The sequence below is a fragment of the Oncorhynchus mykiss genome, chromosome 17 (genome assembly GCF_057628025.1).
Source record: "Oncorhynchus mykiss isolate SJ-2025 chromosome 17, ASM5762802v1, whole genome shotgun sequence".
Classification (NCBI taxonomy): Eukaryota; Metazoa; Chordata; class Actinopteri; order Salmoniformes; family Salmonidae; genus Oncorhynchus; species Oncorhynchus mykiss.
Genome location: NC_143038.1, coordinates 2,807,459 through 2,821,941, shown reverse-complemented (window position 1 = coordinate 2,821,941; position 14,483 = coordinate 2,807,459). Strand labels below are relative to the sequence as shown.

The 14,483-nt window shown below is 43.5% G+C and overlaps 2 protein-coding genes across 2 annotated transcripts; both read left to right on the top strand.

The window, feature by feature from the left end:
* Window positions 1–104: 104 nt before the first annotated feature.
* On the top strand, window positions 105–3,332 carry ntan1 (N-terminal asparagine amidohydrolase). Its single transcript, NM_001165247.1, is given in 10 exon segments — window positions 105–304; window positions 505–607; window positions 754–819; window positions 913–1,024; window positions 1,098–1,171; window positions 1,280–1,333; window positions 1,901–1,954; window positions 2,035–2,132; window positions 2,452–2,565; window positions 2,781–3,332. Coding segments are annotated over 10 exon segments (927 nt in total). The 5' UTR covers window positions 105–223; the 3' UTR covers window positions 2,952–3,332.
* A 3,812-nt stretch (window positions 3,333–7,144) lies between these two features.
* LOC110493447 (ATPase GET3) lies at window positions 7,145–14,207 on the top strand. The gene is made up of 7 exons (XM_036949364.2): window positions 7,145–7,380; window positions 8,114–8,261; window positions 8,685–8,833; window positions 10,665–10,815; window positions 11,675–11,782; window positions 12,040–12,237; window positions 12,340–14,207. Exons 1-7 carry the CDS (start codon window positions 7,238–7,240, stop codon window positions 12,466–12,468), a joined length of 1,026 nt encoding a protein of 341 aa, XP_036805259.1. The 5' UTR covers window positions 7,145–7,237; the 3' UTR covers window positions 12,469–14,207.
* The last annotated feature ends 276 nt before the right edge of the window (window positions 14,208–14,483 follow it).

Here is a 14,483-nt window from a genome sequence, read left to right as displayed (position 1 = left end):
TTTATAGCGTTCATGCCCTAATAATACTTGTGTACAGTTGGTGGCAGTAATACATCTTGTGACAGTGAGTGACGTTCTTGAGGAGAAAGCCTACAAAAGAAGAAGAAAATGGATCCAGGAAGTGCAAGCTAGCTAACCATCTGTCTTGTGTAATAGGTCTAGTTTTCATGTTTCATGAAGATAATATGACATTATATTAGGTAGATTTATATTGTAGAAAGAAATGCCTTTGCTAATACAAAATAGAATAATCGAACGACCAGGTTCGACAGTCGATTTGTTCGCCAGATATCCGCATTTGCAGGTGAGTTGACTGGAGTAGCCAAGCAAACTATTTGTATTTATTTTATTTTATTTAACCTTTATTTACCGTTGAGTTGACTAGTTAGCCAAGCAAACTAGCAGCTGTCATGTCGTAAGCAAGTTGTCATTGTTGAAATTAATCACCATTAAGTAACATATCACTTGCTCTTCATGCTATGACATTTTTATTTTATACCATAGGAAAACGCCCGAGTCTTTCGGTCCAAGCCGGTTGTAGATGTCGACCCGAAGTGCCTCCTATACATACAGCAACGAGAGTTTGCAGCCACAACACCAGCGGACAGTGAGTATAAACCTATAGTTAAATCAATCGGTCAGCCTAGCTTAACATAGTATATTGTTGCGTCCAACGGCTACCTACCTCTACACTGTAGCTAAAAATCCGCTGTATCCACGACCATGACGAAATGTGTCCCTCTGTTTCCCCAGACTCTGTCGCTGTCCTTGGTTCTGATGATGCAACCACCTGCCACCTAGTTCTGGTGCGACACACAGGTACTGCAGTTCTCTATGTAATGTGTGTTTGTAGATACTATGATAGCATCAAGATATGAGCTTCTTAATGTCTGCATTTGTACCATCTTGTAGGAAGTGGAGCTGCTTGCCTGGCTCACTGTGATGGCTCCAGCACGTGGAGTGAGGTTCCCCTCATCGTCAAAGCTGTCACATCTCTGAGCAAGGACCCTGCCAAGGAGGGCAGGTAAGAGATAACACACACCCCCCCCCCCCACACACACACACACGTAATTGTCCCCTTGCTTCTTTTCCTTCAGGCTGGACCTCCACCTCGTTGGAGGATTTGATGATGAGTCAAAGACGTCCCACAAACTCAGCCTTAACCTATTGTGTACGTGAATCTCCTTCTCTTCCCTCCTGTTTGAATGCAACTGCCACAGTGGCAACACCATTATCAGGCTGCATAGAGAAACTACAACCCTTCTATTGTGTTTTGCAGCGGCCTTCCAGAGACAGAAAGAGGATATTCACCTAGAGACCTGCTGCATCACAGGTACATGTTTCCACTCTGTTATATTCTCTCTCAGCCTGTTTTTCTTTATACAACCCAGAGCTATATATGTAGAGAGTTTGGCTGCCATGTTAGCACAGGGGCCATGTTAGCACAGGGGCCATGTTAGCACAGGGGCCATGTTAGCACAGGGGCCATGATCGAACGGCTGCCATGTTAGTGCCTTTTATTCTTGAAGTTTTGGTGATGTAACAATACGAGAGCGCCTCCGACAATTCCCAATGAAATGACCCCTGTAAACATGCAAAGCAGGAGAGCGAATTTAATATGTTTTTATTGATTCGCATTCGAGGTGTATCCAAGTCTGTACTGTGTTGTGGTGTCAACAAATTGCATATCTTCTTTCAGTGGACATATTCATAGTTTTCAAAACCTATCTGAAATAAACAGCACAACGCGGAAGTGTCAATTATCACTTAGCAACAGCTATGGAGGAGGAAGTGGCGCTCTCGGGAACGTTCAGACAGAAACCCTAATTGGCCCAACTCTCTGTATATCTGACTCTGCCCCTACCTATCTTGAGGCTCTTTCTCTTTTTTCCACTTGCAGAGATGAATGACGTCTTAGTGGACGGAGCGCACAGACCGGGTGTGCATGGCATAGGTACTGTATCTACACTGCAAATAAATTCACCTTTTGTGTAGCACACAGTTTATAGTATGGCATTAACTGTTTGTCTGCAGGTATAAATATTAAAACAGGGGAGGTGTTCCCCGCCTCGTTTCCTTACAAAGGACCCGCGGAGGAGCTGCGATCAGCACGGACATTCACTGGGGGACAGGTAGGGACTTCCGCATAGATATAGAACCTTAAATAGGCTGATGTCATAGAGCCACTATGCATCAGATTGGCAAATTTGTCCGCATTTTTAGCTGGGTCCTGCTCTAATTGGGACGTCAAGTAGAACTAGAATTCCTGTCTACTGCTATATTGTCTATGCTCTTGCACATCATCTCTGACACTATGTGAAGGATCGATATAAAGAAAGATCAAAGATGACACATTGAATGGCTTGTGGAGTGTCTGGATAGAACCCATGCGCCAGTTGCTAACTACTCTTCATCAGACAGTCATATAACATTGTAATTGTATCTCCACAGATGGCTGATATATATGACTCGAACAAAGGAGTTGTGAAGATAGGCCCATGTAAGTGGTCCCCGAATCTAGATATTTCCTTCTGGCTGTCGCAAGACGATGACACCATCTTAAAGGTAAGGTGTAAGAAAATAATACATTACTAATATTGATCCCACAATCACTAGAACTTTAGTTGTATGTCCCTTTAAAACCTTTTTGACAACCTCTGTGTTATAGTCCCTGTTTCTGTCAACACTGATACTATGCAACATTCATTGTATGTTATCAGTATACACACTGATATGTTACTCCCCTGATGTTTTTTTTTTTTCCCCCACCTCCCGACCAGTACCTATCCACGTCCCCTACGGCTGAGCCACCACACTTTGTCCAGCACATCAAGTCCACCATCCAGTTCCTCCTGGAGCACCCCAGTTCAGACAGCGTCTTCCCTGGAGGACAGCCCCAGCACTACCGCAGAACAGAGCAGGGGGACTGGGAGAATGTTAACCAGACATAAAGGGCTTGAGACCCTTCTCTAACCCCCTATTACTTTGACTTTCCCTGGAATCTGTCCGGAAATGGAATCACTCCTTAACTTCTGGAAGACAAGACACTGTGACCCTCCTCTTTACGCCATTGTGGGTGTCACATGTTATTGTTTTTTTGACTTGGTACCAGTACTACCTGTATATAGCCTCTTTATTTTAATTTTATTGTTGCTCTTTTATTTTTTACTTTTGTTTATTTAGTAATTATTTTTCTTAAATGCATTGTTGGTTAAGGGCTTGTAAGTAAGCATTTTACAGTAAGGTAAAATTGTATTCGGCGCATGTGACAAATAAAATTTGATTTATCCGTGGTAGCTATGTACAGTACAGAGCTATCTGGATTGAACCCCAGTGCTGTATCTATGGACTGTCTGTCTCATAGTTTACCAAACTTATTTTAAATCGACAATACAAATGTCCACTCCCACAGAGAGTGCTCTGGTCAGAGGGTGCGCTCGCCCCGAGGGGCTAACAAGACAAGGCCCCGGCCCAAAGAGATTTTTCCGAAGGCTGGAAAAACCAAGCCCGATTCGCGGGCGGGCATGAAAGAAAGCGCACCCATAAATATCAGGACCAGCACACATACCGCTCACAGCATGAAGCCAAACCACAAAACATAAATAACGAAAAGCAAAACATAGAATAATCACATCCTACCCTCACCCCTGATTGGCGGACATCAAACATTTGCCCTGTACATTTCTGTTTCAACACTCATAAATTCCGCCCTTCCGACAGCCACAGATGAACCCATCTTTCTCAATAACTCATCATTCTACCATGGTGTCTCACTAGGGACTTGAACCTCCCCAACTGCAACATTTCTGCTGAAATTGCCTTAAAAATAACATTTATTTTGTTTACTTGACTGGCTGGCCCCAGTGAAGACAGGACAGGCGGAGCTCTTGTGTATTTGTCCCAAATGGCACCCTTTTCCCTATTTAGTGCAGTCATAGGGCCATAGGGCTCTGGTCAAAAGTAGTGCACTATGTAGGGACTGGGGTACAATTTGGGACAGATTATATCTTTCTATTACTGATGATTGTTGTTGGGATGTTTTAATTCTTGAGTTGGCGAAGGTCTGCACCTACGCGGTCTGTTGGATTGCACAATGTGTTCATCTGAGTCCTACTATGCTATTACCTGGTGTAGTCATGTTATCCAGTAGCTGTAGATGTACCCTTACTGGACAAAACATTAAGAACACCTTCCTAAAATTGTTTCCTTTTGCCCTCAGAACAGTGGCTGCTTGCTATTTCTTTGTCACATTTTAGCTAGGCAGGTTAGGAGAATGAGGTTAAGGTTGGGGAAATGGTTAGGATTAGCTAAAATGTTACAAGGAAACAGAAAACATCCACGCAAGAAGGTATGGAGTGGCAACCAATCAAATTTGCATCAATGACTAAGGTTTGTCAGGATCAATTTTGAAAACCTTTAAAAAACATATTTCATGAACCCGAATTCCAAATAACATGGGTATGTGGCAGGTCTCTTAACTTAGTTTGAGAAAAGCTAAGGTTTTGGTTCAAATATGGCTGAGTTATTGATAAATCAATCTTTATCAATGGACACATTTTCCTTTCTAAATTCATTTCACAGTGGCCTATCAACTTGAAACTTTTTAGGGCCACCAAAGACATTGCCATGATGAACCATCATAAGGAAACTACTGTATTAACAATTCACTTTTTTGACTATGTCATGAGTTTTACTAAGGTTGGATGTCTTGTGTTTATAGCCATGGTGATCAACTGCACTGATGGAGTGGAAATCACAGAATATATATGTGGTAGTTACAGCAGAGAAATACACTGCTCAAAAAAATAAAGGGAACACTAAAATAACACATCCTAGATCTGAATGAATGAAATATTCTCATTAAATACTTTTTTCTTTACATAGTTGAATGTGCTGACAACAAAATCACACAAAAATTATCAATGGAAATAAAATTTATCAAACCATTGAGGTCTGGATTTGGAGTCACACTCAAAATTAAAGTGGAAAACCAGGCTGATCCAACTTTGATGTAATGTCCTTAAAACAAGTCCAAATGAGGCTCAGTACTGTGTGTGGCCTCCACGTGCCTGTATGACCACCCTACAATGCTTGGGCATGCTCCTGATAAGGTGGTCTCCAGAGGGATCTCCTCCCAGACCTGGGCTAAAGCATCCGCCAACTCCTGGACAGTCTGTGGTGCAACTTGGCGTTAGTGGATGGAGCGAGACATGATGTCCCAGATGTGCTCAATTGGATTCAGGTCTGGGTAACGGGCAGGCCTGTCCATAGCATCAATGCCTTCCTCTTGCAGGAACTGCTGACACACTCCAGCCACATGAGGTCTAGCATTGTCTTGCATTAGGAGGAATCCAGGGCCAACCGCACCAGCACATGGTCTCTGAGGATCTCATCTCGGTACCTAATGGCAGCCCCCCAAAGAAATGCCACCCCACACCATGACTGACCCACCGTCAAAACGGGCATGCTGGAGGATGTTGCAGGCAGCAGAACGTTCTCCACGGCGTCTCCAGACTCTGTCACGTCTGTCACGTGCTCAGTGTGAACCTGCTTGCATCTCTGAAGAGCACAGGGCACCAGTGGCGAATTTGCCAATCCTGGTGTTCTCTGGAAAATGCCAAACGTCCAGCATGGTGTTAGGCTGTAAGCACAACCCCCACCTGTGGACGTCGGGCCCACCCTCATGGAGTCTGTTTCTGACCGTTTGAGCAGACACATGCACATTTGTGGCCTGCTGGAAGTCATTTTGCAGGGCTCTGGCAGTGCTCCTCCTTGCACAAATGCGGAGGTAGCGGTCCTGCTGCTGGGTTGTTGCCCTCCTACGGCCTCCTCCACGTCTCCTGATGTACTGGCCTGTCTCCTGGTAGAGCCTCCATGCTCTGGACACTATGCTGACAGACACAGCAAACCTTCTTGCCACAGCTCGCATTGATGTGCCAATCTGGATGAGCGGCACTACCTGAGACTCTTGTGTGGGTTGTAGACTCCGTCTCATGCTGCCACTAGAGTGAAAGCACCGCCAGCATTCAAAAGTGACCAAAACATCAGCCAGGAAGCATAGGAACTGAGAAGTGGTCTGTGGTCACCACCTGCAGAACCACTCCTTTATTGGGGGTGTCTAGCTAATTGCCTATAATTTCCACCTGTTGTCTATTCCATTTGCACAACAGCATGTGAAATGTATTGTCAATCAGTGTTGCTTCCTAAGTGGACAGTTTGATTTCACAGAAGTGTGATTGACTTGGAGTTACATTGTGTTGTTGAAGTGTTCCCTTTATTTTTTTGAGCAGTGTATTTGGGTGTGAGAGATTGTAGTGCCGAAGATCTACAGGAAGTTTTGAGAGAAGGGGTTCCATCCTCCCAGGCTGACGGTCTGGTTTAGGATCGTTAAGGGCCAAAGTAGTGGGATGGGGTGGTGGATTTGGGGGGATAGTGTATAGGTGCAGTGTTAGATGGTGGTGCAATTCAAGATTTCCCAATCCCCTTTTCTTTATTTTAGGACCAATGTGTAATCCGCATTGTGAAAGGCAGGTAGCCTAAAGGTTAGTGTTGTGACAGTTACCGAAAGGTCGCTGGTTCGAAAACCCAATCCGACAATGTGAAATATTTCTATGTGACCTTGAGCAAGGTACAGCCCACACATGGCCCCAATATGCAACACAGCATCTAGTCTATTTAAAATTCAGAAGATTTTAAAAAGATAAATATATTTCAACTTTTCATTATTATTCCATGTTTATGTATTTTATGGCTTTTGAATTTGAAAGACATACCGGCTCATTTTCCTCGAAGCCCACACATGGCCCATGTTTTCCCTTTGAGGACCCCAGCCAAATAATGGTAATTCAATGCAACAAAAAAAGCTAACAATTTAGAATGGGCTGAAGATGGACCAGCCTATCAAGCATTTGTCAGAACTCTCCCATGACCAGTCAGCTGTTTATGTCTTATAATGTGTCCTCTTACTGTTATTTCTGATGTGGAATAAAAACAACAATTCCTAATAGATGGGCCTCCTGTGTCTTTATTACTCAATATCTATCCATTGTTTTATTGTTTCTTAGAAATTGAGTGTTTTTCATTTGGTTTTTGATTAGATTGTTTGCTGAAAATATGTTTACATTTTGATCGCTAAACTATTTAGCCTTGGTATCGCCCAAAAGAGGGTCGCTTTTTCTTTTTACCCAGCTGTTTTTTATTATTTGGTACATCCCATTTGCTGACCTGTACACACAAGATGGCAGCTTCGTTGGAAGAAGAATTTGAAGATGCGCCCGATGTGGAGCCTTTAGAACCAACATTGAAAAACATTATAGAGCAGAAATCTCTGAAATGGATATTTGTTGGAGGCAAAGGTGGCGTTGGCAAAACAACATGCAGGTAGGCCGATACAAAATAGTGCTTTGTCACTATTAGCTAACGTCACTAGCAAAATGAATGGCCTAGCCAAGTATAGATATCTAGCCAGGTAGCGTAGCTTGTTCAATACCGCTAGCCCGACGTTCAATTAATGTTTCTTTATTGACATTAATTTACCATCAGCGTAGCTCTTATTTCAGTGGGAAACACAGTGAGCTAACGTTAGCTAGTTATATGGTTAGCTAAAATGACAATAATAGCTAGCAACTGTAGCTAACTGGTTAGCTAGCTGTCAAATTAATAAGACTGTCATTACTTACTACGTTAGCTAGCAATCCAGCGAGTTTTAAACAGTTCTGAACAATCTTTTACATTAACAGCAAGCATCAGGTTAGCAAACTCTGCTATCTATCTAACGTTATCTAGCTAACTAGTTTTAGCTAGACACTACCATCAACTCAACATGGACCATCACTTTCAAACACCAACTTCAAAGTTCGGTGGTTAAATTTGTCAGTTTCATGTGAAGCTGATTTTTATTTAATTGAGACGACATGTTTCTAATGTAGTAACGTATACATACGTAAACAATTTCTAACTGAAGGGTTGAAAAAGATAACTGTCTGTCTTGTTTGTCTGTGCTCGTGTCTGTCTATCAGTGTATATGTCTATGGTCATATTTGTCTGTCAGTGCGTGCTCATGACATTTCTGTCTATGTGTGCTAATGTTTCCGTCTGTCCTTTGCCCCCACAGCTGCAGTCTGGCTGTACAGCTGGCTGCGGTGCGTGACAGCGTGCTCATCATCTCCACTGACCCGGCACACAACATCTCAGATGCCTTTGACCAGAAGTTCTCAAAGGTGCCCACAAAAGTCCAGGGCTACGAGAACCTCTTCGCTATGGTATGTCAGCATTAGACCCAGTCTCTTTGCCCCAGTTTTTCTCTGTCTACACTACAGACTGGTGATGTCGCTTTCTGCAGTATGCACTCACTTACTGGGTTTTGAGAATGAGTAGAGGCAAAGAGCTGGTTTGTCAGTCTACCTCCTCACCGTCAATATATTCATAGAAGTCGACTTAGGAGAGCTTATGTTGACTTGAGGGTGACATTCAGCAAGCTTTGTTTGGAGAATGACACAGGCAAGACTAAACTCTTATTTCACACAATAGTTTGTGTTTCACACACAATCTAGCCATCAGTATTAAAAAAAAGTCCTGCAAGCAAAGTCTGTTTTTCCCTAAGATGGAGATTTTCTCTTTCCTCCTGTGTCTTGCCCTAACCTCTGCTCTGTCTGTGTTGTCTGTCTGTGTGTGTGCCCCTGCAGGAGATTGATCCCAGCCTGGGTGTGGCGGAGCTCCCAGATGAGTTCTTTGAAGAGGATAACATGCTGAGTATGGGCAAGAAGATGATGCAGGAGGCCATGAGTGCCTTCCCCGGCATCGACGAGGCCATGAGCTACGCAGAGGTCATGAGGTATGGAGACGCACACACAGAGGTCATGAAGTCAACACTTAATGGCTCTCCACATAGTTATCGATACACATTGTGCTTTGAGTGTTTTTTAAAAGTTCTTTAAATTCAGTGAATCATTGGTTATGTTCAGTTTCTGTGCTATAATGCACCATATACATGGATGATAGTGTGGCTGTTGGTCTGTACTTGTGGTGGTAGAAATTAGTTGGGCTGCTGTTATTGGGCTTTATTGTCACCCGAATCAAATTCATACGTCTGGGTTAGCTTAACCCTTTTCCTACAATTTCCACGGCCATAATTTAAAAAAATACTTCTGTTTAAATGAAATATGTTTTTTTTGCAAAGGGCCTCAATCCACCGCATCTGCCGATATTGCCCTTCCGCACTTGCGGTGAAAGGTGGCAAAGCTAGAGCGGTGTTTGTCAGACCATTAGACATCCCGAAAATCGGTCTTCTCACGAATATGTCTGTAGTGTCTGAAGGGCTTGGCCTACAAACTGAGAGTCGCACGAACACGATGGTGTTCTCCATTTTGCTCTACGACCCCCACAAGTATCACGGGACTCATCTGAAGTCGTTACTGCCTCTTCTGCCTGTAGCGTCCAAGCAGTTTGGGCTACACACTAATATGACCACAAACACACACATGTCTCTAGGACACTCACACGACTCGTATGAAGGTCCCCCTGTACGGGATTTAAAAAGTAGTTTATTTCCTAAAATAAGAATAGATCTCTCTTATATCTCTCAGATATAGGATGGACAAACTTCCTTAGTATAGTAAAAAAAATATGTTCCAAGTAATGGATCTGTTATTCAATGTGTTTAATAGCAGTAATGCCAAACTTAATGTTTCACCAAATCTTTTGTGTGTGTGTGTGTGTGTGTGTGTGTGTGTGTGTGTGTGTGTGTGTGTGTGTATGTATGTTTATTTATTTATTATTATTATTTTTACGTTAAGGCAGCGGTTCCTAAATCATATTTTCTTGGTCACATACACATGGTTAGCAGATGCTAATGCGAGTGTAGCGAAATGCTTGTGCTTCTAGTTCCGACAGTGCAGTAATATCTAACAAGTGATCTAACAAATTCACAACAACTACCTTATGCACACAAGTGTAAAGGGACGAATTAGAGTATGTACATACAAATATATGGATGGCCGTGCGGCATAGGCAAGATGCAGTAGATGGTATAGAGTACAGTATATACATGAGATGAGTAATGTAGGGTATGGAAACATTATATAAAGTGGAATTGTTCAAAGTGACTAGTGATACATTTATTACATCCAAGTATTAAAGTGGCTAGAGATTTGAGTCAGTATGTTGGCAGCAGCCACTCAATGTTAGTGATGGCTGTTTAACAGTTTGATGGCCTTGAGATAGAAGCTGTTTTTCAGTCTCTCGGCCCCCGCTTTGATGCACTAGTTTAGTTTCTGGGGGGGTTCTACTAAGCTAAAATAGATTTGTTTTAAGATGGTCACACCAAGGATCATTTAGCTATTTGAATTTTAAGACCCGTTACCGTTAAGGCAGGGTTTTCCAAACTGTTTTGTTTTTTACTCTAACATTACACAGCTGATTCAAAGCTTGATGATTAGTTGATTTATTTTAATCAGTTGTGTAGTTCTAGGGCAAAACAAAACTCTGCCTTAATAAGGGGTCTTCAAATTCATAATCAAATAGCTAAATCATCTTAAAACAAATATATATGTTAGTAGAACCCCCCCCCCCCCCCCCCCCCCCCCAGCTTAGAAACTAGAGGGTTAATAAGGTTATATTGACTAACTCCAGTATTCCTCAGTCATACTCTTTTCCTCTCCATTCAGGTTAGTGAAAGGCATGAACTTCTCTGTGGTGGTGTTCGACACTGCCCCCACTGGCCACACGCTACGTCTGCTCAACTTCCCCACCATAGTGGAGAGAGGCCTGGGACGACTCATGCAGATCAAGAACCAGATTAGTCCCTTCATCTCACAGGTAAGGTCTACTAGCCCTAAACCAGATCAGCCTCTTCATCTCACAGGTAAGGTCTACTAGCCCTAAACCAGATCAGCCCCTTCATCTCACAGGTAAGGTCTACTAACACTAAACCAGATCAGCCCCTTCATCTCACAGGTAAGGTCTACTAGCCCTAAACCAGATCAGCCCCTTCATCTCACAGGTAAGGTCTACTAACACTAAACCAGATCAGCCCCTTCATCTCACAGGTAAGGTCTACTAGCCCTAAACCAGATCAGCCCCTTCATCTCACAGGTAAGGTCTACTAGCCCTAAACCAGATCAGCCCCTTCATCTCCTAGGTAAGGCCTACTAGCCCTAAACCAGATCAGCCCCTTCATCTCCTAGGTAAGGCCTACTAGCCCTAAACCAGATCAGCATCTTCATCTCCTAGGTAAGGCCTACTAACCCTAAACCAGATCAGCATCTTCATCTCCTAGGTAAGGCCTACTAACCCTAAACCAGATCAGCATCTTCATCTCCTAGGTAAGGCCTACTAACCCTAAACCAGATCAGCCCCTTCATCTCACAGGTAAGGTCTACTAGCCCTAAACCAGATCAGCCCCTTCATCTCCTAGGTAAGGCCTACTAGCCCTAAACTAGATCAGCCTCTTCATCTCACAGGTAAGGTCTACTAACCCTAAACCAGATCAGCCCCTTCATCTCACAGGTAAGGTCTACTGACTGTTGATTTTAATTCTGTGTTAAGCATGAAGCTCTAGTTGCTCTGTTTTTATTGACCAGTGTTGCTGTCTGAGTCGGTAGCATCAGTTCTCTTATTGTTGCCACTTGTGCATGATCCTTCTCTCTAGTTCTTGCTCACTCTTTCTCCCCCGTAGATGTGTAACATGCTGGGTCTGGGAGACATGAACGCAGACCAGCTGGCCTCTAAGCTGGAGGAGACCCTACCAGTCATCCGCTCTGTCAGTGAGCAGTTCAAAGACCCTGTAAGTCAGACCAACACCGACCCATTTAGAAACATCGATCTCCTTAACAATGCTTTACCAAACATCTTCGCTCTAGGAAAACATTGTGGTGTGTATATACACCTGCATTATGTACATTTGATTGATAACTCCACATTGTGAAGTAGAGTGGTTATTTGAGTATTGTGTGTTAATTATAGTTTTTGGAGTCCGTATAGTGACTATGTCTCTACTTGTGTTTGACGCCTCTCTCCGCTCCTCCCCACACACCCTCATAGGAACAAACAACGTTTATCTGTGTGTGCATCGCCGAGTTCCTGTCCTTGTACGAGACGGAGCGCCTGATCCAGGAGCTGGCCAAGTGTCGCATCGACACGCACAACATTATCGTCAACCAGCTGGTGTTCCCCGACTCAGACCGGCCATGCAAGATGTGCGAGGCCCGCCACAAGATCCAGTCCAAGTACCTGGACCAGGTAAAGCACAGCATAAGTAGTCTTCATGTTGTCAATGGCAGTAGTCTGTCACCACGTGCTCTGCCCCTACAATGGTGTCCTAACCTTTATTTTCTGTCCCAGATGGAGGATCTATATGAAGATTTCCACATAATCAAGTTACCGCTGCTGCCCCACGAGGTACGGGGGTCTGAAAAAGTCAACACCTTCTCAATGCAACTCCTGGAGCCCTACATCCCCCCTACCAAGTGATTGACCTCTGACTCCCAGTCTGAACTCACCATCTCCGTCCCCCTTGACCCCAGCCTCACTCCTGCATTACAGCAACCCAGCAAGAACATCCTCTTCATCTTCAGGAACCTAAACCACTACAGCAAGAACGATACTCACACAGGGGGCGGACAACACAGAACACCAGGACACACAACCACCTGCTCCTGTTGTAGGCCTACAGTCTAAAAGAGAAAGGAGGATCCACATGTGATTTATCTCTCTTTTCACTTTTCATCATTCTATCATTCTATCCATACCATTCTATCCATCTTGTCTCACCAGGGAAAAGATGAACTATTCCTAAAGAATGTAACTTTTCCCAGAGGAACACTCAAGGCCCCCCCTCCTCCTCTTCCTTCCTGCCTCCCTCATCCTATTTTTCCTTCCATATTCCAGCCTCAGTAATGTACAAGTGAAACTATCCTTAATGGCTGAGTTTGGTGTCTGGTGCCGCTGCTGTGTTTTTCAGTATAAAACAGCTTTGAGACGATGGACTGCATCTTTGGTTTTTACCATGTGATTTAATTAGACTGTATCTGTTTGGTTTGCATCTGAAATGGCACCCTATTCCCTGTATAGTGCATTATTGCCACACATTTTGACCAGGGCCCTGGTCAAAAGTAGTGCACTATATATATAGGGAATAGGGTGCCATTTTGGATGCACATTCTGACTTCTTAATGCCCTCCATTGTGGGAATGGAAAATAATATGAGTAGTGGGAGAGTTTAGTCTGTTTTGGATGAAGGTGGGTGTGTGATGCAGGGTGAGGACTTACGACCCCAGGGTGAATAGTCACTATGAAGAGGGATATAGGCCTAGAGGGAAGGGTTTTCAGATCATGTTATATTTCTGTCCCACCAATCCCATCAGTCCACTGACCAGCCTTAGAAGGGCATTTGAATACTTGAGTAATAATAGCATGGACATACTTAACTACATTATTTGACCAAAATGTTCTCACGCACCACATGTTTATGGTGTAAATAGCATGTCCCCACCTACATTTAGTTCAGCTCTTGGATAAAGAAATTATATTTATTGATCACTGAGCAGTGTCATTCATCTATAATCTACAGTATCAGATGGCTACTTGTAATTATTTTATGCCAATGTCATTGTTTTCCCTACTCTAGGAGGCCACTGAAGCAGTCTTTGTGTAAAGCTTTTAAAGTGCTACTTTTCTCTCTAGCCTGGTTGAACCAGACTGAATGCTGCACTCACCATTGAGTACAGTGTTCAGCCTGGGTGGGGGGGGACTTAGCCTGGTTAAACACATCTCTTTCTCCCTGGTCAAAAGTAGTGCATTTTATATAGGGAATGGTGTGCTGTTTCAGACACACCCTGTCTGTTGTGTAGAGGGCTCTCTATTTGAGTCATTATTTAGACATCATTCAGTGTGGGATTTTTGTGTTGCCTGCATTTTTGCATTAGTGCACAATTGGCACAGCTTCTTTGTGATCCACAGGCAAAATGTCCCACTAGCTGTCAATTTGACTTGTCATCAAGATATTCACACACCAGAAGTGGTCATTATACTACCAGCTATAGCCCCATAATCTCTGCAGTAGCAACACAGGTCTTGGAAGGGTCCTTTTGATTTGATTTTGTCCATGCAATGTTATTAATGCTTCAAGTTATGCATACACCCCCCCCCCCCCCCCCCAGGCAATTGTTAAACTTACGAAATAAAAACCAAACATGTCTAATTCGCAGGGAGATTTTTGGTTGTGTTTTTATTTATTAACACAGCTTTCATAACCAAATAATGTTACGGACGCAGGCGACCCCCAAGACGCAGCCGGGACACGCATGGATGGTCTGCGGTACAACATGCCTTGTTGAACAACAGATTCGTCTTGACAGGTCCTGACTTTGTGGGTGACTTCTACGCTCAGAACCTGCAAACAACAAGCCTCCTGTTGAGCTGACACTGTTTTGTAGAATTCATTCAAATTTGTCAATGGACTGGAAAAAAACACTTGCCTCGATCAA